Source organism: Stegostoma tigrinum, chromosome 2 (assembly GCF_030684315.1).
Source record: "Stegostoma tigrinum isolate sSteTig4 chromosome 2, sSteTig4.hap1, whole genome shotgun sequence".
Lineage (NCBI taxonomy): Eukaryota > Metazoa > Chordata > Chondrichthyes > Orectolobiformes > Stegostomatidae > Stegostoma > Stegostoma tigrinum.
Genome location: NC_081355.1, coordinates 94,526,016 through 94,551,105, shown reverse-complemented (window position 1 = coordinate 94,551,105; position 25,090 = coordinate 94,526,016). Strand labels below are relative to the sequence as shown.

The 25,090-nt window shown below is 42.6% G+C and overlaps 1 protein-coding gene across 1 annotated transcript in view; it reads right to left on the bottom strand.

The window, feature by feature from the left end:
• The window catches only part of LOC125465716 (polycystin-1-like protein 1), a 282,365-nt gene that overhangs the window by 246,180 nt on the left and 11,095 nt on the right, over positions 1-25,090 (bottom strand). The window contains exon 2 of the mRNA XM_048559472.2: positions 21,674-21,791. Coding sequence (XP_048415429.2) covers positions 21,674-21,791 — 118 coding nt within the window. The remainder of the gene's footprint in view (positions 1-21,673; positions 21,792-25,090) is intronic.

Here is a 25,090-nt window from a genome sequence, read left to right as displayed (position 1 = left end):
AGACAGCACAGTGAGAAGTGGAACTTTGTGATATAACTAAAATATGAGTCTTTCTACTGAGCTCTGTATAATTACATTGAATAAGCAAGTTAAACAAGACAGATTTATCGCACAACACTAAGTCCACATCCTAAAAAAAATATAAAATAGCCCTGGAGGATAGGAACAGACAGCATTCTCCAAATTGGACAAACAGAAAGTCTACAAGTGGTTTGGAAACCTCTACAAAATGACTGGGTTCATCACATGCGAAATATCAACTTGATTCACTTTACAGTTAAAAACATGATCATTCATTTAATCACCACCTCCCCAAACTCCCAATCCTCTTGCATGGCACTTAGAAGATGCATTGCTTTTTTGACACTTTACCAACAGTACAACAACATTACGAAGACTTGTCCCAGAATCACAGGTCCTAAGTCACAAATTCTCTGATGTTTTTTCTCCAGGCGTTTGTCAGATGTTCCATTTTGTCCGTAATGAAGGATAAAACTCTGCAATAAAGCTGCACTGGTTTCCACGGCAACAGTATAACTGAAACGAAATGTTGAAACAGGAATCCGATAAAACCTGATAAAGCACCCATTCAACATGGGAATAGAGCCAACTGTTATTTGTTCATTGTGTCCCCTACTAAACAGATGTCTTTTATTTAGAGCTACCTTATGTATTTTATTTCAGCATTAACATCTACAATTACAGGACAAATAGTTTACTTCACAAAGCCTTTATTGATGTGTTGGAATGTTTAATAAGAACCTAAAAACAACTCTGGAACTTCTTCATATTGTTCACTAACTCCAAGCTTAATTAAAATTCAGTTTTGGAAAATACATTAAATTACAGGAACCTCCACTTTCAGATAACCTGAAGTTGGAGATCTGTAATTTCCCTGTTAAAATCTTCACATGATTCATCACTCACAGTTAAAGATGCCTCTTTCGGATGGAGGAGGAGTTATCCCACGGCAGTTCCCAAGATCGAGGGGAAGGTATAGAAGTTAGACCTTTGGGCCATATAGTCAGGCAATTTATGAGTAACAATATTTGGGAAAGTCATTAGATGGCAATGAAAAAGAAACATTTTTGAACTCTCAGCTCCTTAAGGCAAACTTGGATGAATACAAAACCTGGGTAGGGCTAACAGGAAAAATACAACAGCCACAATGCTTAGAAGCTTGCTCCCAAACTGTTCCTGAACAAACAGATATATAAAGACAAGAACATCCCAAGAATGTAGAATAATCAACACTCAAAGACTGCAACAAAGAACAAGGTAAGTTGGCCCCCACTGGGATTGCTTTTGGGAAAAAGTTGCAAACTTATCTATCCTGTTTATGTGTACTTTCCCTGTAACAGTGCAACTTATCTCCTTCAAATGCTTATTAAATTGCCTTTTCAACGCTATTACTGAATCTGTATCTACCATTCTAATTAGTAGTGCAATTAAATCCTAACCTCTCATTGGTAAAAATATTTTTCTGCAATCACCTCAGATCTGTGTTTTCTGGTTCTCAAACCTTCAGCTATTGGAAGCAGCTTCTCTGTACTTATTTTTCTAAATACTTCATTAATTTTCAATTCTTTAATCAAATTTCCCCTTAGCCTTCTCTATCTTGAGAGGATAAGCATAGATTCTCTCGTCTATCCACAAAATTATTGTCCATCCCTGGAAGTGTTCTAATAATTTGCTTCTGTACCCTCTCCAAACTCTCCTTATAAAGTCTGAGGCACAGTTCACCAAGTAGGGTCAAACTTAGCTTTTGTATAGGCTTAGAATAACACCCTAGATTTTTTTTATACTCTATGCCTCAATTTACAAAATCCAGGATCCCAGTGTCTAAAGGAGATTAAGACTGTGGCCAGTATTTCAGAACAATTTCTACTTTTATTCCCCTCAACAACCTCTGATACACTTCCCATGGACAAGCTGGCTTACTCACTTCAAGTACTTACAGCCAGTTTTTGTTTTGTCTAATTTTATCTCATCCAATATTGAAGAACTTCCTTGCCAACAATTGCTTTTGGCAAAGTCTTGTTCTTGATAAACACCAATGTATGGTACTCATTTAATATGTCTGGTTCTGCCTCCACCCAAAGATCTCTGTTTTGGTCCTTAATCAACTCCATCACTTCTCTACCAGCTCTTATGTTTCTCTCTTGTCAATCACAGGCCTCTAAAACTAGGCATGTAACTATGCAAATTACTATATGCGGGCTGCAAAAGGACCAATTGTCACTATACTCTGTCATAAAATTGGATACAGAGTAGGAAGACACTCCTTTGCTTAATCCATCAGTAACTCTAAACCACAAATATTTTAAAAAACCAAAACAAGGACTTAGTAGCTCGCCCATTGTGAAAGCTTCCTAGTTTCTATGACATGCTCAGTTTGAAGGTATATTAAAACGTTTGCTCAATTTCTTCACGTCAGAATTGTATTTCACACATGGGATTTTTAGTCATTTACTTATCCATTCGTTCACATATGTTTTAAGTGAGGGCAGATCCTTGGCTACTTGTTTCCTCCTGAGTTGTTTTTATCAGCTGTTTCAGTCGTAGTTTGGCCTTGCCTTACGCTCCCAGAAGTAAAGGCAGCAGGCAGGTTGCAAGTGTCCCTCAGCAAGAATGGAAATCAAATCTGTTCAGTCGATGTTATTCTGAGCCACACTCTAGTCAACTTATCTAACCAACCCCATCACGCAGCAGACACGATCATTTACCCTCCAACAACATGTTGAGCTGTGAAAAATTTTAAAAAGTGCTAATATTTCTCAATGATGGTGTGCAGTTTAATCAACTTAGAATCGATTATGCTTATAAAATTTCAGCCTTCTCAGCCAAATCAATTTCACAAAATTACCAAATCAAGTAGAGAAGGAAGTCCTCTGGCCCATCCTTCCTGTGAAAGAGCTGTTCATCTCATACTTGTGCTCATTCATCAGAGTCATGTAAAAATCTCCCTTCTACCATCTTTTCAAAAAGTCAATTCCAAATATAAAATTACTCACTGCGTAAAACAACTCTCATCATGCTGGTTTGCATCTGCGAAAGGCAGTAAGTGGCCAATGCAGCAATGATTGCTCCTGATATACGTTTTATAAGTTAGTTTATGTCCATCTACAAAAGAAAGTGTTTTGTACAGATAATGTTTGCAACAATGAGAGCATCATAACTACCTGAATGTCTGGCAGCTGCATGAAGCAGTGGCACCAGTTACACACCAGTGATGAAGTGACGGTAACTCTGCCTGATCATGCACAGGAGGCACTTATCCCAGGAGAGATCAAAAAGATCTATTCAATGCACTTAAGAAAAATCTCTTTTGGTGGTCATGGTAGTGATGGTGGGGGGTAGGGCCAGAAGCTGAAACTATTTAAGATAGCACAAGTGAAAGTTTCAAATAACCCTTCAAATTGCAAACAAACCAAAGGACAAAGGAAGGATATTATTATTATTGAGCTAGGAAGGGTTCAGAAGAGATTTACCAGGATGGTGTTAGGAACGGAGGACTTGCGTTGCAAGGAGAGGCCAGGTAGGCTGGAACATTTTTCCACTGGAGCGCAGGAGGTTGAGAGATGACCTTACAGAGGTATATAAAATCATGTGGTGTAAAGAAAGGATTAATGGTAGATGGCTTTTCCCTAGGGCGGGTGATTTCAAGAACGGGGTCATATTTTTAAGGTTAGAGGAGAAAGATTTTTTAAAAGTGATGAGAGTCAATTTTCTTTTTACGTAGAGTGTGGTTCATGTGTGGAATGAACTTCCAGATCAAGTGGTGAATGTGAGTACGGTTACAGAGAGAAATGAGCCAAGCACAGGTAGTTGGGGCTAGTTTACCTTGGGATTATGATTGGCATGGACTGTTTGGACTGAAGGGTCTGTTTCTGTGCTGTATGACTGTAGGGCTTTATTAGAACAAAAATCTCAGGATTGGAATTTCCAACAAAAGGGAAGTCAAACTTCAAAACAAAAGCAGTATTAACAACACTAAAAACAATGCAGCAGGAGGAAAATCAAGGAGTGGGGAATTCCAACAAAAATGTACTGCTAAAATTGTTTTTTCTTTCTCCAAATATTCTGAGCTGATATCCAAGAAACCTGGGATAAGGCCTGCTGATATCTTAAGAAATAACTTGAGCTCCAGTCCCTATAGGGAACCCACAATCAGGAGAGGTTCTGTTCCAAGCAGGAAATCTGAAGCAAAGCCAACTTCTGGCTCAATAATAATTTTAAAACATTGCTTCTGACTGGAAGCCAGAAGTTGGTGGGGAACGCCAAATATTTGCCAATTAAATACTTATACTCATATAGTTCCAAAACTGAAAGTACACTTAAAACATGATGTTTCATGTGGAACTGAAGTTGTTGACAAGAAACATTTCAAACTCTGTGCAGTTAACTTAGAAAAGGGTGCCCAAGAGTGAAAATCCAGTGAAAAAAAATTAATATTTGGAAATGAACATACTGGTCATTGTATATACACTGATATATACAAAACCAGTTGGACCACTATCAATCATTTCTATTGATTGTTTTCATCATGGTGGGAATTAGAAAACAATGGCATGTAGGTGAACTTAATTGACTGTGGGCCCAAAAAACAGATTCCCTCCATAAAGTGAGAGGAAAAAGAAGAGAATGGAAGGTTTCAGACTATTTAATTAATTGAGAATGCTTGGGTGCTGTCGGCCTGCAGTCAGTGTAGGGTGAAGCATCTATCTAGACTGTATCATCAGAGATAGTGGGAACTGCAGATGCTGGAGAATCCAAGATGATGAAGTGTGAAGCTGGATGAACACAGCAGGCCAAGCAGCATCTCAGGAGCACAAAAACTTTTGTGCTCCTGAGATGCTGCTTGGCGTGCTGTGTTCACCCAGCTTCACACTTTATTATCTAGACTGTAATCCACATTGAGGCAAACTCATGGCCCCTAGCAGTGATATTTGCATCATTAACAGGGTGAGGTGCTGGAAGACCACAGGGTGGCTAAGGTTGTGCCCTTATTTAAGAAAGGCTGCAAGGAAAAGCCAGGGAACTACAGCCCAGTGTGCCTAACATCAGTGGTAGAGAAGTCTGGAGGGCATTCTGAGGAACAGGATTTACATGCACTTTGGAAAGGCAAGCACTGATTAGGGATAATCAGCAAAGCCTGGTCTGTGAGAAATCATCGCTCACAAACTTGATTGAGATTTATTTGAGGGTATGACCAGGAAGATAGATGAAGGCAGAGTGGTAGACGTTGTCTTCATCAACTTTAGCAAGGCTTTCAATAAAGGTTCTTTATGATAGGCTGGTCAGTAAAGTTAGATCATATGGGATCCAGGGAGAGGTAGCCAACGGGATACAAATTTGGCTTGAGACAGAGGGTGACGGCAGAGGGCTGTTGTTCAGAGTGGAGGTCTGTGACCAGTGGTGTGTCACGAGGATCAATGCTGGGTCCTCTGTTGTTTGTCATTTATATAAATGATTTGAATGAGAATGTAGGCGGCATGGTTAGTAAGTTTATAGATGATACCAAAATTGGTGATACAACACAGTGAACAAGGTTATCTAAGAGTACAATGGGATCTTGATCATCCAGGGCCGAAAAATGGCAGACGGAGTTTAATTCAGATAAATGCAAAGTATTGCATTTTGGTAAGATAAAACATGGCAGGCCTTAGGCAGTTAATGGTAAGGGCATGGGGAGTGTTGTAAAAGAGACAGACCGAGGGGTTCAGAGGTCTTTCAACATGGCATCACAGTCAGACGGGATCATGAAGAAGGCATTTGTCACGCTTAACTTCATCATTCAGAGCACTGAGTATCGGAGTTGGATGTCAGGATAAAGCTGTACAAGACATTGCTAAGGCCACATTTGGATCACTGCATACAATTCAGATTACCCTGCTACGGAAAGATGTTACTAAACTGGAAAGGGTGCAAAAAGATTTAGAAGGATGTTATCGAGGCTGCAAGGTTTTATAATCTGGGGCTTATTTCCCCTGGACCAAGGAATTGAAAAGGAAAGGCAAGGCAGATATGAATTCAAGCTATTAAAGAATGTGAATGAGGACTATAAAAGCTCCAATCAAAATTAGAATTAGAATTAGCTTTATTGTCACTCACATGAGTACAGTAAAAAGTTTACAAGTCACCAGGTGCCATTTAGATACAAGGTATCGAGATACAGGTTATTAAGTACAAATTCTTAGGGTTAAAATCCTATAAAAATTTTAAAATATAAGAAGTTCAGTATAACAGATCATAGGAATATATTCAGAAAAATAAATAGAAGTCCAGAATAACACTCCTTCCAAACTCGTCCATGCCACTACCTAGTTTCTACTCGGTGCCTGGTCTTGACTCCAGACCATCTCAGGCTTCAGACTGAGGCTCTCAAGGCCTTTAGGCCACTCTAGAATCTCGAAAATATGAAAGGAAAGAGATCAGCAAGGATTAATGCAGACCTATTTCAAGTGGGAACGTAAGAATTTAAAGAAAACAGGGTCATGGTGGAGAAACTACACAGCCACTTTACATTTGTCTTCATGAAAATTTCCTAGAAATGCTAGGTGACAAAAGGATTTGAATAGCTTAAGACCTAAAAAAAGAAAGTGGCTGGATTCAGGGGTTGATCAATAGCCTGGACCAAATGAGCTTCACCCCAGAGTACTGAAGGAAGTAGCAAGAAAGGTAATGAGTGCATGATGGTTAGATTCCAAAATGCTCCAGGTCCCAGAAAAGTTCCTGCTGGCTGAAAGAAGACAATCATAATCCCAACATCTGGAGAAGCCAGGGAGTAAGAGAGCACGAAGCATGAGAGAGAGAGCAGGCACCAGGCGTAAAAGCCAAATGCAAGAACTAAGCACAAGAGTGAGGAGGGAGAGGGCGAGCGAGGTGCAAGAGAGAGGGCGAGCGAGGTGCAAGAGAGAGGGCGAGCGAGGTGCAAGAGAGAGGGCGAGCGAGGTGCAAGAGAGAGGGCACGAGCGAGGTGCAAGAGAGAGGGCACGAGCGAGGTGCAAGAGAGAGGGCACGAGCGAGGTGCAAGAGAGAGGGCACGAGCGAGGTGCAAGAGAGAGGGCACGAGCGAGGTGCAAGAGAGAGGGCACGAGCGAGGTGCAAGAGAGAGGGCACGAGCGAGGTGCAAGAGAGAGGGCACGAGCGAGGTGCAAGAGAGAGGGCACGAGCGAGGTGCAAGAGAGAGGGCACGAGCGAGGTGCAAGAGAGAGGGCACGAGCGAGGTGCAAGAGAGAGGGCACGAGCGAGGTGCAAGAGAGAGGGCACGAGCGAGGTGCAAGAGAGAGGGCACGAGCAATGAGAGGTGAGAGAGAAGCGAGAGAGTGAGAACTACAATCTTTCTGAAGAAGGCTCTAGGCCCGAAACGTCAGCTTTCCTGCTCCTCTGATGCTGCTTGGCCTGCTGTGTTCATCCAGCTCTACACCTTGTTATCTCAGACAAAGGTTTAGGTTGTTTTGCATAGAAGACATTGCAATGTCTACAGGTATGTCAGCTTTATATCTGTAGCAGGGAATATATTAGAATGTATCCTAAAGGATGAGATCATTTAAAATTTAGAAAATAATGGCAAAATTGGGTGGAGTCAACATTGATTTATGAAAGGGAAATCATGTTTGACAAACCATTGAGATTTGTGAGGATGTTATTGTAGCATAGACAAAGGATAACCAATTGATGGTTGTATTTGCATTCTCAGGAGGCTTTTGACAAGGTACCATATCGGAGGTTAGGAAATAAAGTTAGAATGGCGTACATTGTGGAGAAACATGCTAATGTGAGTTGAGAATTGGTTACTTGATGGAAAGAAGAGAATAAAACAAAGGGATCATTCTCAGGGTGGTAGGCTGCTACTGCAAAGGTCAGCATGAGGTTTGCAACTATTTGGGATCTATAGAAATGATTTGGATATAGAACAATTGTAACATTTCTAAAATTGCTGATGACTCCCGATTGGATAGGACATATGTTGTAAAGAGGATGCAAGGGTATTTGGACAGCGAATCGGTGTCAGTGATGGGCAGTAGCCCATTCAATACATTGAATAAGTGTCAAGTTATCCACTTCTGTAGAAAAAGAAACCTGAAAAGCCAGAAGATTTCTTAAATGATGAGGGATTGGAAAGTTCAGGTGTCCAAACAAGATCTGGAGATTTCACCTGTCAGTCACTGAAAACTAGCATTCAGGCATCGCAAGCAATCAGGAAGATGAGCAATGTGTTGGCAATCATTCCAAGGGGATTTCAATGCAGGAGTCAAGATGATTTGCTGCATTTGTCTCAGACTTGATGAAACTTCACCTGGAATACTGTGTACAGCTTTGGTGTCTTTATGTGAGGAAGGATAACACCAAGGGACTCCAATGGGGGTGCGACTGATTAATCCTCATTCTAATGGGAGTGCTTGCTGAGAAGTGATTGAGGAAACTAGATTTTATTCCCTACCGCTTCAAAAAAAAAGGAAGTGATTTCATTGAAACTTATAAAAAGGCAGCGTGTGTACAGATAGGACATTTCGACTGGTCGAAACTTGACTGCAGAGGACTGGGGAAACTCAGTCAATGAGGAGTTGCAAAACAGAAATTGACAAGTTTCTGGGGACGAATGACATTAATGGAAATGGAGATAGTGTAGGAAAGTGGCATAAAGATGATCTTGCATGGTCTAAATTTGCAGATCAGCTTCAATGGGCTTCACAAGCTTCAAAATCTCCCCTCCCCTAACCACATGCCAAAACCAGCCCAGCCAGTCCCCACCTCCCTAACCATTCCTCCCACCTCAAGCTCCACCCCCATCCCCTTCCCACTAACCTCATCCTGCCCCCTTGACCTGTCCATTGTCCCTGGACTAACCTATCCCCCCAACTCCCTACCTACATTTACCTTCACTGGCTCTAACCCGTCCTCTTTGACCCGTCTGTCTCCTCTCACCCTATCTTCTCCTTTATCCATCTTCTATCCGCCTCCCCCATCTCCCTATTTATTTCAGACTCCCCTCCCCATCCCCCATTTCTGAAGAAGGGTCCCAACCCAAAACGTCAAGCTTTCCTACTCCTCTGATGCTGCTTGGCCCGCGGTGTTCTTCCAGTTTCACATCATGTTATCTCAGCTTCAATGGGCTGTTCTTTTACCATTGTTGCTATGTTTTATAACACAAAAGGAAGATATACACTATCAAACAAGCATTGTAAAGATTAAGTCAATGTGAGGCCAAAGTGGGATTCAACATATAAAAGGATAAAAACATGCAGATGTTGACAATTATTACATATACAGACAGAAAAAGACAAAATGGGTTGAAAGGTCACTTCTGGACTGGATGACTCTGACTCTATAGCATGTTATAAAACTGGTCCAGATGGGAAAGCAGTTTTGAAGAACCTTCTGAAACTTGAAGCTCCATGGAGTTGAAGTTACAATTGGAGAAGTGAAAAGCAGACTCAAAGCTTGGTCGCATTGGCGGCAAGCCAGCTAGGAAGAAAGAAAAAATTACGTGACAGTGGTTTAATGAGTCAACTTTCATAGAATGATATGTGTTAAGGTCTATTTGAAAACTAAAGAACATGAAGTCATGTGTTACCAGGCATGGTGTAAATGAGCAGTTGGTGATGAAGTGGAATGAGGAATGAATTGCGTTCAGAACTGGAATAAAATGGATTTTCACTGACCTATGTTCAGCCAAAGTCCAGCTCTTGCTTTCTGTTAGATAACATCACAATTTGTCTGTTTTTTAAAGCAACTGATGTTAGTGAAGTAGAAGACCTGACTGTATTAGTCAGAAACAGATGGCAAATGTCATGAGAGGAGAGCAGTTAATCAAACGGTACAAGAAAAGTAAAAGGTGCAATGATGGAACTTTCCAAAAAACGTCACGTGGTGGTCCGAAGAGAAGTCATAAATGAAACTGGTAGGATTGGCACAAAGTAGTACCATGGATCTGGCCAGATATTGTGAAGGAAGAGAATGACGTGGTCAAGGAAGATAATTAGTTGGGGGTCACTAGGGAAGTTTTTAAAACTTGGATGCCATAAACATGCAGAAACTAAGCAAAAGGAGTTAAACAAAGAGCAGTGGGAGAAATAGTTGTGTAACTGACTGGCAAAAATAAGTTCAAGTATTTTAGGGGAACAGCAAGTTTCGTATAACGGGGATGGTTAGAGCTGATGAAAATATCAAGGATAGATATTTCAAGAGAGGGACCGTAACAACATTTCTGAGGTGTGAGTAAATTACAGTTGAAGAGTTGAGTCTTGATAATGGAAAGAGGTTGGTGCTACACGATTTCAGATGGAAACAGCACAAGGTCAGATGCAGGAATGAAGTAATCCTAATTGTGGCCTGAGAGAAGCAGGGGAAAAATCATGACATTATGAGAGACTTATCCTAAGTCCAGGCAGGAACACATTAACTTGGTTCTAATTGCAGGGAAGATGCTGCGGCAAACTCTTCAGCAGAATAGAAAGAAAATAGGAAAACATATACAAGTTATTCTAATGGATTACTCAATATCTACAAAATAAATAACAGAACTGTAACTATAATTAGCTAGAACACTTTGTAACAGAATGAAATAACTATCTTTTACTCAAAAGTTGTTAATAAACACATTACATAGATGTCGTAAAACCACAATCAGTCTGTGGTATCTGCATTACAAGTAGGCCATTGTACATTCCAACAACTAAAATTGCAAGCTTTCCCACAAACTTATTTATCACAGGAGAACAAAGGGAAATAGCAATTATTCTATTTTTGCTGCATCACTAGCACATTCTGTAGATTTATGTTCTTCCCAGGAATCTAAGTGTAAAATGGAATTTGATACAATTTGCCAAAAGTCAATATCACATTCACTCTTCCATAAAAATCTGTTTATTTTTCCTCAACGCATAAATAGGCTAGTTTCTGGACTGTGAAGTGCAATTCTCTAAGCTACAAATACTTCTACAAGGTTGTCAATGAGTAAAAGTTCTGTTAAGACCAGGAGGTCACAGGTTTCCTACTCGCCATTTCTCCCAGCAAGCTGCATGAGATTTTACTGTTTACAGGAAAAATGTTCTTGATGTAAGTCTTTAAAAAAACAGAAGTGGTATATTAACAGTGTCACATTTTAATACAGTTAAGAGTCACATGAATCATAGAACTTTACAGCACAGAAAAAAGGCCATTCCACCCACGGAGTCTATGCCAGCTGAGTGAGCCAGTAGGTCCACGGCTCTGCTCAATCCCCACATGTCTGCAGGTTTAAAATAAATAGCTTGTAAAGTCGAGTAAAAGGTGAGGCAGAGCTGCTCAGCCAAATGGAGTGTGTATCCTTTGGCACGTGAGAAGTCATACGTGTAGCATAAGTCCGAGACAAACAATGAGTCAGAACACAGATAGGAGATACAGGGGTTGGTGGTGTGCTGCAATGACAACAACCTCTCTCTCAAAGTCGGCAAAATAAAGAACTGATCATTAACGTCAGAAAGAAAGGAGGGCAACATACCCCCTTCTATAATCAACGCAGCAGAGGTTGAGAGGGTTGAGAACAGCAAGTTCCTAAGTGTGACGAGGACAACAACCAACCTGGACTTCCCACATAGATGCTGTGGTCAAAAGGGCAGCTCAGGCACTGCTACATGTCCATAAGGTCCCTCACCAACGTCTACAGCTGGAGGCGGGATGAGGCTAGTAGGTAGGAGGAGGGGGTGGAGCTTGAGGTCGGACAGGGGTATAGGTGGGAAGAAGGACAGGTTAGGGAAGCAGGGACTACTCCTCCTATTCCTTAGACGACATGTCCATCATGGGCCTCCTGCAGTGCCACAACAATGCCACCCGAAGGTTGCAGGAACAGCAACTCATATTCCGCTTGGGAACTCTGCAGCCCAATGGTATCAATGTGGACTTTACAAGCTTCAAAATGTCCCCTCCCACACCTGCATCCCAAAACCAGCCAAGCTAGTCCCCGCCTCCCTAACCTGTCTTTCCTCCTACCTCAAGCCCCACCCCATTTCCTACCTACTAGTCTGTGTGCATAACGAACTGGTACAGCATAATAAAGTGAAGCTGGATGGACACAGCAGGCCCAGCAGCATCTCAGGAGCACAAAAGCTGACGTTTCGGGCCTAGACCCTTCATCAGAGAGGGGGATGGGGTGAGGGTTCTGGAATAAATAGGGAGACAGGGGGAGGCGGACCGAACATGGAGAGAAAAGAAGATAGGTGGAGAGGAGAGTATAGGTGGGGAGGTACAGCAATTGCTCTGCTCAGGACAATGAGAAACTTCATAAGGTTGTGCACACAGCCCAGACCATCACAGAGGCCAACCCTCCATCCATGGACTCCATTTACTCATCTCATTGCCACAGAAAGGCTTCCAACATCATTTAAGACCTCTCACACCCCAGTAATGCACTTCTAAAACTTCTTCTGTCAGGTAGAAGATACAGACACTTGAACACACACACAAACAAGTTCAAGAATAGCTTCTTCCCTGATGTCATTAAAGTGATGAATGGACTCTAACTTCAAATAATGTTGATCTTGCTGCATGCACATCCTGGGCAGTGTAACCTGTATGCCTCACGCTGTCCAAGCATCCAATGATCTGCACATCCTTGCTTACTATGATCTGCCTGTGCTACTCGCGAACTAAGTTTCTTGCTGTACTCTGGTACACGTGACAATAACTCAAATCAAACCAAACCAAATATATCTACGGAATATGTCATCACTACAGAAGCTTGAACTTTGGACTTCAGAAATCAAACAGTACCTTGCAGACAGACCACTGTGATTTTAGCCACAGAACTATATGGGTTGCACATTTAGGGAGCTTACATTACATCTTTGGAATGTACAAGCAGGGAGTGAATGGGTAGTTTTCAGGCCTTCAAAGAGAATCAGACCGGGAGTGGAATTAGAGAGGTGGTATAAGCATCCATGGAGCCTGTCTCGCTCACTAATCAGCTTCCTATTTTTGTTACTAGTAAGGATGATGGTTCTTCACTAGAGTGCAGCAAGAGCCTGGTTCTTAGCACAATGGGTACCACATATGAAGAGGCAGAGGAGGAAGAGGAGGAGTGGATGAGCAAAAGTGATAGGTGGTTCAATGATTAGGATAATAGATAGGCATCTCTGCGACCACATAAACAGCTCCAGCATGGTATGCTGCCACTTTGGTGCCAGCAAGGATGTCACATGGCCACTGCAGGGCGCTCTTTTGTAGGAAGGAGAACAGTCAGTGATTGTGAGCTACATTCCCCATCTTAGTCACCCTGAAACTGTGTCTCTGTAATGACAATTAAATCATACTTAGTTGGCATGTACTAATGGTAATGGTAGGAAGAAGGATGAGATCCTGACAGTAGATTTTGGAAAACTGAGCAAGTGATTCAACAGGGGGACCTCTAGTGGTATTCTGAAAGTGACACAGTGCTCTATGCTACTCAGTATACAAATAAGAGGGTTGAGTAATTGAATATATAGCTGGGGAACCAGCGTATTAGGTTTCTGAGGTATTGCTACTGGTTCTGGGGCAGGTGAACCTAGTTGGACTGGGATTTATATATACACAGAGATTTGCTAGAACTGTCAAATGGAACATAGAAACTCAAGGTGGAGCTCAAACTGAAGAGATACAAAATTGGTAACAAAGTAGAAACCAATAGTGACATTAGAAAACAGATAAAGTGAAGGCAAGTCTCAAAGAGGATCAGAATACAGAACATCATTGAAAAGAGAACATTAATATCACTTAATCTGTGTGCAAGCAGCTTTCACAACAAAGTAGATGACCTAAAATCACAAAAGTAGTAAATGGGCATGACTTAATTGCCTTTGCAGTGACATAGTCACAGGGTGAAGATTGGGAAATGACTATTCAGGATATTTATCATTTAGAAAGGATAAGCAAAAATTGCAAAAAAGAAAGTGAGCTACAATTAGCAAGGGGCTCCTGTAGAAAGTGAGAAATTAAGAGACTAAGTTATGAGTCAATTTTAGAATGAGGATTCAGAGGGATGGATTAGAGTATATTTCACAAGAACAGGGAAGAAAAGAATGAAAGAGAGAGAAAGAGAAAAAAAAATGGCCAGAAGCCACATATGAGAGTCGGATCCTTTTCAGCGAATAATGTTCTTTTGTTCTGTGCAATAGTGCAAGAAAATTGGCTCAAGAAACTGCCTCTGATAAAGTGACACACTGAAAATGACCTGTTATGCAGCTCTACCTGATTAATTGAAGGTGTAGGTGAAATGATATTCTGGAATTATGCTCAACTGCACTTGGAGGTTAAATAAGTACTTTGCTGAATGTTCTGTCCAAATAGGTATTAAATGTTTACAAGAATTAAATGCTTAATTGTCTTCAGTGTTAGACGTTCGGCCAAAACTGATGCCCCATGAGCAAACGAAAGTAAAAAGTTATAAAATGATCAACATTTAAAGTCAGAAACTTATGATGGTGCTCAAATATGTTTGAAAACTACTTTTCGCACCTGTTTGTGATTCTTTCAGATCATTTGATGTTTTGGCATACTGTTCAGAACAAGACCAGTTCTTTACTTTTGGAAATAAAAGCCTCCACTTGGAAAAACAATTTTCAATTGAACTGATTCAGAGATAGGAGGAACTGCAGATGCTGGAGAATCTGAGATAACAAGGTGTAGAGCTGGATGAACACAGCAGTCCAAGCAGCATCAGGAGCAGGAAGACTGATGTTTCGGGCCGAGATCCTTCTTCAGAAATGGGGGAGGGGAAGAGGGTTCTGAAATAAAATATGGAGAGAGGGGGAGGCGGATAGAAGATGGACAAAGGAGAAGATAGATGGAGAGGACACAAACAGGTCAAAGAGGCAGGGATGGAGCCAGTAAAGGTTAGTGTAGGTGGGGAGTTAGGGAGGGGATAGGTCAGTCCAGGAAGGACGGACAGGTCAAGGGGGCAGGATGAGGCTAGTAGGTAGGAGATGGGGGTGGGGTTTGAGGTGGGACAGGGGTATAGGTGGGAGGAAGGACAGGTTAGGGGGCAGGGACTACCCCTCCCATTTTTCAGGCTACATGTCCATCCTGGGCCTCCTGCAATGCCACAACGATGCCACCCGAAGGTTGCAGGAACAGCACCTCATATTTCGCTTGGGAACCCTGCAGCCCAATGATGTCAATGTGGACTTCACAAGCTTCAAAATCTCCCCTCCCCCAACTGCATCCCAAAACCAGCCAAGCTTGTCCCCGCCTCCCTAACCTGTCCTTCCGCCCACCTATCCCCTCCTCCCCCCTCAAGCCCCACCCCCATCTCCTACCTACTAGCCTCATCCCATCCCCTGGATCTGTCCATCCTCCCTGGACTGACCTATCACCTCCCTACCTCCCCACCTACACTCACCTTTACTGACTCCATCCTCACCTCTTTGACTTGTCTCACTCCTCTCTACCCATCTCCTCCTTTATCCATCTTCTATCCACCTCCCCCTCTCTCCCTAATTATTTCAGAACCCCCTTCCCCTCCCATATTTCTGAAGGAGGGTCTAGGCCCAAAACGTCAGCTTTCCTGCTCCTCTGATGCTGCTTGGCCTGCTGTGTTCATCCAGCTCTACACCTTGTCATCTCGGTCTTCAATTGAACTGGGACAGCATGGTGGCTCAGTGGTTAGCTCTGCTGCCTCACAGTGCCAGGTACCCACGTCTGATTCCACTCTCGGGTGACTATCTGTGTGGAGTTTACACATTCTCCTTGTGTCTGCATGGGATTCCTCCAGGGGGTCCGGTCCACAGATGTGCAGATTAGGTGAACTGGCCATGCTAAAATTGCCCACAGGATGTGTAGGTGTCCATGGGAAATACAGAGTTACAGGGATAGGGTAGGGGGGTGAGACGGGGTAGGATGCTCTTTGGAGGGTTGATGTGGGCTCAATGGAAAAAATGGCCTGCTTCTACGCTATGGGGCTTCTATCATTCTAAGGGTATTCTATGAATAGCTGGATCAATTTTACATTACAAAGTTCAGAAAAGGAGATGTCAACAGTGGGAAGAGTGGAGGACCACTACACAAAAAATGACAGATTAATAGTCCACACTACAAAAACCAGCAGAAATAGCTTTTACACATTTCAAAAATATTCTCCATGCAACATCTTTAGTTTATTTAGAATTCTGTTTCAAGTATACTATTATTTTATGTTAATGCAAGTTAAGCAGGAGTAAACCCATTCATCAAATGGGAACAGAAAACCTAAATGTTACATATTATACTTCACTCAGTTAAATAAAAAAGATTCAATTTCACAATGCCTGTTGTCCTATTGTTACTGTCATACAATAAATATATACAAATAGGGGCTCTACCCCTTTCGTATTTAATATATGAGCAAAATTAAAATTAAAAACATAACCATGATGAAAGTAAAATAGCATGCTACATGCAACTATATCTGGATTTGCTTCAGTAACTAAAACAAACTTATCCTTTCAAGAATGAACACAAATTGAAAATGAGGCACATGAATCAGAAAGGTTTAGAGGGATATGGGCGAAAAGCAGATAACAAAGTGTGTGGCTGGATGAACACAGCAGGCCGAGCACCATCTCAGGAGCACAAAAGCTGACGTTTCGGGCCTAGACCCTTCATCAGAGAGGGGGATGGGGAGAGGGTTCTGAAATAAATAGGGAGAGAGGGGGAGGTGGGCCAAAGATGGATAGAGGAGAAGATGGGTGGAGAGGTGGGGAGGGATAGACTAGTTTAGTTTGGGAAAACTGGTCAGCATGGATGAGTTGGACTGAACGGTCTACTTCTATGCTATATGAGTCATTGACTGTATAATGATGAGAGACCTAAACAGAGCAGATGGGGTGCGGATTGGTGGGGGGGGGGGGGGGGGGGGGGATCTTTTCCATTGACAGAAGAGTTATGAAGCAGAAAACAAACTTAAAATGCATGGCAAGGAACCAAAGGTGGCATGAGGACAGCTTCTGGCTACACACAAAGTGATTAAAGACATGGAATGCCTGAGAGCATCGCAGCAGCAGGTTCAATTGTAGATTTCAGATGGAATTGGATACTTCTCCAGAAAAAAGGGCCACAGAGAAAATGTAAAGGGAAAACAAGACAAGGTGAGTTAGCATTGCAATGAACCAGGAGGGAGGCAAAGGGGCTAAATGGACTCCTTCCGGGCTGAACCATTTTATAATTCTATTAGAATGAATTCTGATGGTCAGAATATATCTGCATTTGGAGAGACATAGATTAATTAGGAATAGTCAGCATGGATTTGTTAAGATGAGATCGTGTTTGGCAAAGTTGAACAGGTTTTTTTTGTAGAGGTAGCCAGAAGTGTTGATGAGGGTTGTGTGTTTAATGATGGCCTGCATAGACTTTACCAAGAATCTTGATAAAGGTCTCTCATAGCAGACAGTTCAAGAAAGTAAAAGATTATGGCAGGCAATCTGGGACACTGGATCCTAAATTGGCTGGGTAGCAGGAAGCAGAGGGGGATGTTTCAGTACAGGGATGTTTCAGTGACTGGAAGCCTGTTTCCAGTGTGGCTCCAGGTGGCTCAATGCTTGGATTTGTGACAGACATTAGTGATTTGGACTTGAAGATATGATCAAGAAGTTTGCAGATAACATAAAAATCAGATGTGTGGTAATGGGTGAGGAGGATAGCCATAAACTACAGGAAAATATGAAGAGTCTGGTCAAATGCACAAGGCAGTAGCAAGTGGAATTCTACCTGGAAAACTGTGAGGGAATGCACTTGGAGGTGGCTAATGAGGGATTAATGATTAGAACTATGGAAAGTACTGATGATCAAAGGGACCGTGATGTGCATTTCCACAGATCCATGAACCTAGCAGAGTGACATATTGCCTTTATTAGCCAAGGCACAGAGTACAAAGAGCAGGGAGGTTACGTTGGAACTATATAAACCGCTATTTGGACCACAACTGGAGTACTACATTCTCCTTATTGCATTATATGAAGCAAGTGACTGTACCCTTTCTAGTACAGAAGAGATCATCAGGATGCTGCCTGGACTTGGTCTGAGCTATGAGAAATGATTGGAGAGGTTGGAATTGTTTTCCTTGGAGCAGAAAGTTTGAGAGGAATCTTGAGAGAGTGTATAAGTTGAAAGGCATAGAATGGACTGGAAGGCATTTTTTTGATCAGTAGAAGAGTCAATAAACAAGGGAATATAAATTTATGGTAAAAGGTGGAAGGCTTAGAGAAGAGTTGAGGACAATCTTTTTCACCTGACAAGTCTGTAACTCACTTCCTGAAACAGAATAGTCAAATCAGGAAGCCTTAAGACATTCAAACAGTATTTAGATATTCACCTCGTTATGCCATAACTCCAGGACTGTGGGCCAAAAGCTCTTACATGGATTAGTGTAGTCAGATCTTAGATGACTGGCATGGTCATGACCAGCCGACTGGCTACCTTCTGTGCTGTAAGTGGCTAAGTCTATAAGAGTAAACTACTGTATTATGTGGTAAATTACAAAGCCGATTTTAAGTTTCATTGTTAACAGACAAGTGTGATGACAAGACAGTTATGATGTCAGATCATGGGGGTAAAAAAAGGCACATTTATTGAGATGGCATGGCCTAAACTAAACATACAGATTGCAGTAGGTTATCATTTATTTTCCTTTTATTCATTCATAGCATGTGGGTGTTGCTGGCTGGGGAACATTTATTACCTTATTGTTCCTAAAATGAGTGGCTTGTTCAGCCATTTCAGAGGGAAGTTAAGAATTATTCACATTAGTGTGCCTGGAGTTACATGTCGGCCAGACCAGGTAAGGATAGCAGCTTTCTTTGCGAAAAAGGACATTAGTGAGCCAGATGTGTTCTTTAAGACAACTGACAATGATTATTTTGTCAACATTAGACTAAAAAAAACCGAAATTAAACATTAGTCTAATGTTGACAAAATAATCATTGTCAGTTGTCTTAAAGAACACATCTGGCTCACTAATGTCCTTTTTCGCAAAGAAAGCTGCTATCCTTACCTGGTCTGGCCGACATGTAACTCCAGGCACACTAATGTGAATAATTCTTAACTTCCCTCTGAAATGGCTGAACAAGCCACTCATTTTAGGAACAATAAGGTAATAAATGTTCCCCAGCCAGCAACACCCACATGCTATGAATGAATAAAAGGAAAATAAATGATAACCTACTGCAATCTGTATGTTTAGTTTAGGCCATGCCATCTCAATAAATGTGCCTTTTTTTACCCCCATGATCTGACATCATAACTGTCTAGAAGGTGCACACTTGTCTGTTAACAATGAAACTTAAAATCGGCTTTGTAATTTACCACATAATACAGTAGTTTACTCTTATAGACTTAGCCACTTACAGCACAGAAGGTAGCCAGTCGGCTGGTCATGACCATGCCAGTCATCTAAGATCTGACTACACTAATCCATGTAAGAGCTTTTGGCCCACAGTCCTGGAGTTATGGCATAACGAGGTGAATATCTAAATACTGTTTGAATGTCTTAAGGCTTCCTGATTTGACTATTCTGTTTCAGGAAGTGAGTTACAGACTTGTCAGGTGAAAAAGATTGTCCTCAACTCTTCTCTAAGCCTTCCACCTTTTACCATAAATTTATATTCCCTTGTTTATTGACTCTTCTACTGATCAAAAAAATGCCTTCCAGTCCATTCTATGCCTTTCAACTTATACACTCTCTCAAGATTCCTCTCAAACTTTCTGCTCCAAGGAAAACAATTCCAACCTCTCCAATCATTTCTCATAGCTCAGACCAAGTCCAGGCAGCATCCTGATGATCTCTTTAATTTCGGTTTTTTTTAAATGGAGTTCAAATTTCACCATCTGCCATAGTAGGATTCCAACCCATGGCCCTGGAACATTAGGAACTCTGGATTACTAGTCCAGGAATACTGCCACCATGGCACAGCCTCCCCATGAGGCAACAAATCTAATCATTTCTCAAACACTGATGCTATACCTTTTACAGTTCAGACTCTGACTTGATACTAATCTGCTCTACTAAAGATGAATGTTACTCAAGATGATAATTAATTTTCATAACGGCAAGTTGCTTGTTGGACAAGTACACAGGATGCCTATCACATCCCTAGGTCAGTTGGCTGCATGGCTGATTTATGATGCACAGTGATGTCAATGCATGGGGTTCAATTCCAATACCGGCTGAAGTTACCATACAGCTAAAATCTCCCCTTCCCCCACCACATCCCAAAACCAGCCCAGCTCTTCCCCTCCACTCACTGCATCCCAAAACCAGTCCAACCTGTCTCTGCCTCCCTAACCTGTTCTTCCTCTCACCCATCCCTTCCTCCCACCCCAAGCCGCACCTCCATCTCCTACCTACTAACCTCATCCCACCTCCTTGACCTGTCCGTCTTCCCTGGACTGACCTATCCCCTCCCTACCTCCCCACCTATACTCTCCTCTCCACCTATCTTCTTTTCTCTCCATCTTCGGTCCACCTCCCCCTCTCTCCCTATTTATTCCAGAACCCTCACCCCATTCCCCTCTCTGATGAAAGGTCTAGGCCCGAAACGTTAGCTTTTGTGCTCCTGAGATGCTGCTGGGCCTGCTGTGTTCATCCAGCCTCACATTTTATTACCATACAGCCCAATTGTCTCAATCTCCTCCCTCGCCTGCGGTGTAGTGACCCTCAGGTTAAACAACCTTCGGTTGTCCCTCTCTAAAGAGACAGCAGCCCTACTGTCCTCTGGAACTATGATGACTTCATCATACCAAATTCAGGTCGAAAATATCTCACCTTTGGAATTTCCTTTACAAGTCACATTACAGTGGATTTATTTGCAATAAATTAAATTAACAAAAACGAAAACAAGCAGTAAGCAATGTACAGAACAGTTCACACAAGATATAACTAAGTAGACTAGGAAAACAATTCACTGTTTATCAAGTATGCCTTGGTAAACAAAGCAGTTATATGTGTTTAGAAGTGTATGTAGTTCTGACCATCTTGCACAGGTATAATAGCAATAATGAATAGTGCTCCCAAGAGTAATAGCATCATCTTGGCGCTGCTTTTTAAAATTTGAGCTAATTATTTGGGACAGTCAGATGAATAAAAGATTAACAGACTTAACACCTTAATAAAGAACAAGATTATAGCTGAAGAACTCCTACTAGGGGGTTATACAGGACAAGAAGAAAGTTACAAAACAACCATAGCTGTAAATTACAGTTTGGTCATTGCATTGCTATAATGAACTGCCATTAAAATCTCCCTGCAGAGAGTTCAGGAAACTATTTTTATTCTGCACAAACATCTGGTGCATGTTGAACAGATAACTAATGATTATGACATCAGGTGGTACAAATGAATTTCTGACAAGGGCTCATAATGCATCTCAGTGACAAAGATTGTTTGGATATAAACCAGTTTTTCACAGGTCATTCTGATTTCATAATGAGAGATTTCATTAGGTTAACACAAAATGCAGCTTCTTTTTGGTATCCTAGCAAATTGGGGTTGTCCAAGCTTATAAGTTAGCAATCCATTTTTTTCGTTACAATACCAGCTGGGATTACAGTATTTGCATTGGATATGATATCGAGTATGGTGACATTACATTGGCATTTGGAAGATTTATGTGAAATTGCTGAGGTTAGCATCTCAAATAATTCCTTTGATACAGCCTGTGAAATTGCAAAGAATCAACCTTACCTTTTCTGAAAGCAACATTTTGCACAGATAGCAGGTTCAATTAAATTTGATGCCTGGAACATTGGCTCCCAGATGTCCAACACTGTGAAATTATAGCAGCCACGATACCAGCTAGTACCTGCAACAGATTCAACAAAAATTGTCAGGCCTCAGTATGATGTGCTACCTAAAGAAAACAATGAGTTTTCCATAAGGCTGAATTTACATTTATTGAGCTCTTGGCCTTCAGCTCCATATGGCTCTCACACCAATATTGTTAAGAGGGTAACTACACTCAGATTTCAGTCAAGACCAAAAAAATGAACCCTGTAGCTGGCTGCCAGAACTTGCGAGAACAAAAGGTGTGGTTGTCCTTTACATCATTTGTCACACAGGGAGATGCCAGTATCTGTTTGGTAGATTTGGGTTAAGGACTGACTAGAGCTTGGCAGAAACCTTCACTTGAACATTCCTGCAGACTAGCTCAGTTTTGCTGTTACAGCCAACTTGTTTTGATAGATGTACAATGTTTACAGACAAAGTTGGTTTTGCCACAAGGAATGGGATATTGGACGGGTTGCCAGAATCTCCTAACTGTACAAATGAAAGGCCAACTACACACACCTAGGGATCAGCTGTAATCAGTAAACCAGCACCTCTCTCTGAACAAAAACAAAAGTTGCTGGAAAAGCTCAGCAGGTGTTGCAGCATCTGTGAAGAAAAAACAAACAGTCTGGAGGAAGAGTTCTGAGGAAAGGTCTGAAGAAGGGTCACAGGACCCGAAAAGTTAACTCTGCTTTCTCCTTCACAGATGCTGCCAGACTTGCTGAGCTTTTCCCAGCATAACAAACTGTGTAGCTAGATGAACACAGCAGGCCAAGCAGCATCTCAGGAGCACAAAAGCTGACGTTTCGGGCCTAGACCCTTCATCAGAGAGGGGGATGGGGAGAGGGAACTGGAATAAATAGGGAGAGGGGGGGAGGCGGACCGAAGATGGAGAGAAAAGAAGATAGGTGGAGAGGAGAGAATGGTGGGGAGGGGATAGGTCAGTCCGGGGAGGACGGACAGGTCAAGGAGGTGGGATGAGGTTGGTAGGTGGAAAATGGAGGTGCGGCTTGAGGTGGGAGGAGGGGATGGGTGAGAGGAAGAACAGGTTAAAAAGGCGGGGACAAGCTGGGCTGGTTTTGGGATGTAGTGGGGGAGGGAAGATTTTGAAGTCCACATTGGTACCATTAGGCTGCAGGGTTCCCAAGCGGAATATGAGTTGCTGTTCCTGCAACCTTCGGATGGCATCGTTGTGGCACTGCAGGAGGCCCATGATGGACATGTCACTAAGGAATGGGAGGGGCAGTTAAAATGGTTCTCGACTGGGAGGTGCAGTTGTTTATTGCCAACCGAGCAGAGGTGTTCTGCAAAGCGGTCCCCACGCCTCCGCTTGGTTTCCCCAATGTAGAGGAAGCCAAACCGGGTACAGTGGATGCAGAATACCACATTAAGCAGAGGTTCACCTGCACATCTGCCAATGTGGAAAGTCATCTTGGGGCCTGGGATAGGGGTGAGGGAGGTGGTGTTGGGGCAAGTGTAGCACTTCCTGCGGTTGCAGGGGAAGGTGCCGGGTGTGGTGGGGTTGGAGGGGAGTGTGGAGCAGACAAGGGAGTCACGGAGAGATCGGTCTCTCCGGAAGGCAGACAAGGGTGGGGATGGAAGAATATCTTGGGTGGTGCGGTCGGATTGTAGATGGCGGAAGTGTCGGAGGATGATGCGTTGTATCGAGGTTGGTGGGGTGGTATGTGAGAACGAAGGGGGATACCACTCTCTCCGTGACTCCCTTGTTCGCTCCACACTCCCCTCCAACCCCACCACATCCGGCACCTTCCCCTGCAACTGCAGGAAATGCTACACTTGCCCCCACACCTCCTCCCTCACCCCCATCCCACGCCCCAAGATGACTTTCCATATTAAGCAGATGTTCACCTGCACATCTGCCAATGTGGTATACTGTATCCATTGTACCCAGTGTGGCCTCCTCTACATTGGGGAAACCAAGCGGAGGCTTGGGGACCGTTTTGCAGAACACCTTCGCTCGGTTGGCAATAAACAACTGCACCTCCCAGTCGCGAACCATTTTAACTCCCCTTCCCATTCCTCAGACGACATGTCCATCATCGGCCTCCTGCAGTGCCACAATGATGCCACCCGAAGGTTGCAGGAACAGCAACTCATATTCCACTTGGGAACCCTGCAGCCCAATGATATCAATGTGGACTTCACTAGCTTCAAAATCTCCCCCTCCCCCACTGCATCCCAAAACTAGCCCAGCTCGTCCCCTCCCCCCACTGCATCAGAAAACCAGCCCAGCTCATCCCCGCCTCCTTAACCTGTTCTTCCTGTCACCTATCCCCTCCTCCCACCTCAAGCCGCACCTCCATTTCCCACCTACCAACCTCATCCCGCCCCCTTGATCTGAAAGTCCTCACCGGACTGACCTATCCCCTCCCCACCTATCCATCTCCCTCTCTCTCTATTTATTTCAGAACCCTCTCCCCATCCCCCTCTCTGATGAAGGGTCTAGGCCCAAAACGTCAGCTTTTGTGCTCCTGAGATGCTGCTTGGCCTGCTGTGTTCATGCAGCTCCACACTTTGTTATGTTGGATTCTCCAGCATCTGTCGTTCCCGTTATCTCTGAGCTTTTCCAGCAGCTTTGTTTTTGTTCCTGATTCACTGCATCTGCAGTTCTTTTGGTTTTTACTTCTCTCTGAACCTTGATTCTAATCAATGTTTCAAAAAAAATTATGTTCCAACCTGAATGAATCCGCATTTTCATCTCAAAAAACAAGGAGAAACAATCACACTTCTGGAAGACTTTAATACCAGACCGTCAATGATTCTGATGTCTGGAGTGGAACGAGTAGGAAATCTGGGATGGGAAAAGCTATTGAAAATTAAATGTCCTCTTGCTGATAACAATGTGCACAGCATGGCAGAAGGAGAGGTCCAAACCTCGTGGAGACATCTTAGGTTTAAAAGTCTGGATTATCTCCTGGATTATCTGACTGTACCATTCAACGATTAAGTGATGATCATGTTAGCTGACCCATTTAGGGGAAGTGATGTCTCCTGCGCAGATAACTGACTTGTTCAATTGATGAACATCCAATTATCACCAAGATCTTACGGAATTCAAAAGTCCAAGAAGAAGATCAATACCTCAGCTCTATCGGAGACAGACCAGAGCAATGAATTCCAAGTGCAACTTAATGATCAATCTAGAAAATCTTCACAGATGCAACACATTTTCAGAATAGTGGGATAAAATAAAATCAGTTGGTTTAGATTCATGTGTTCCAACAACTTCATCATCATCATCATTATAATCTTGACTGGTTCACAAAGACAAAGCCCAAAAGTAACCACCTGGATCGAACAAACAGCCTTCAC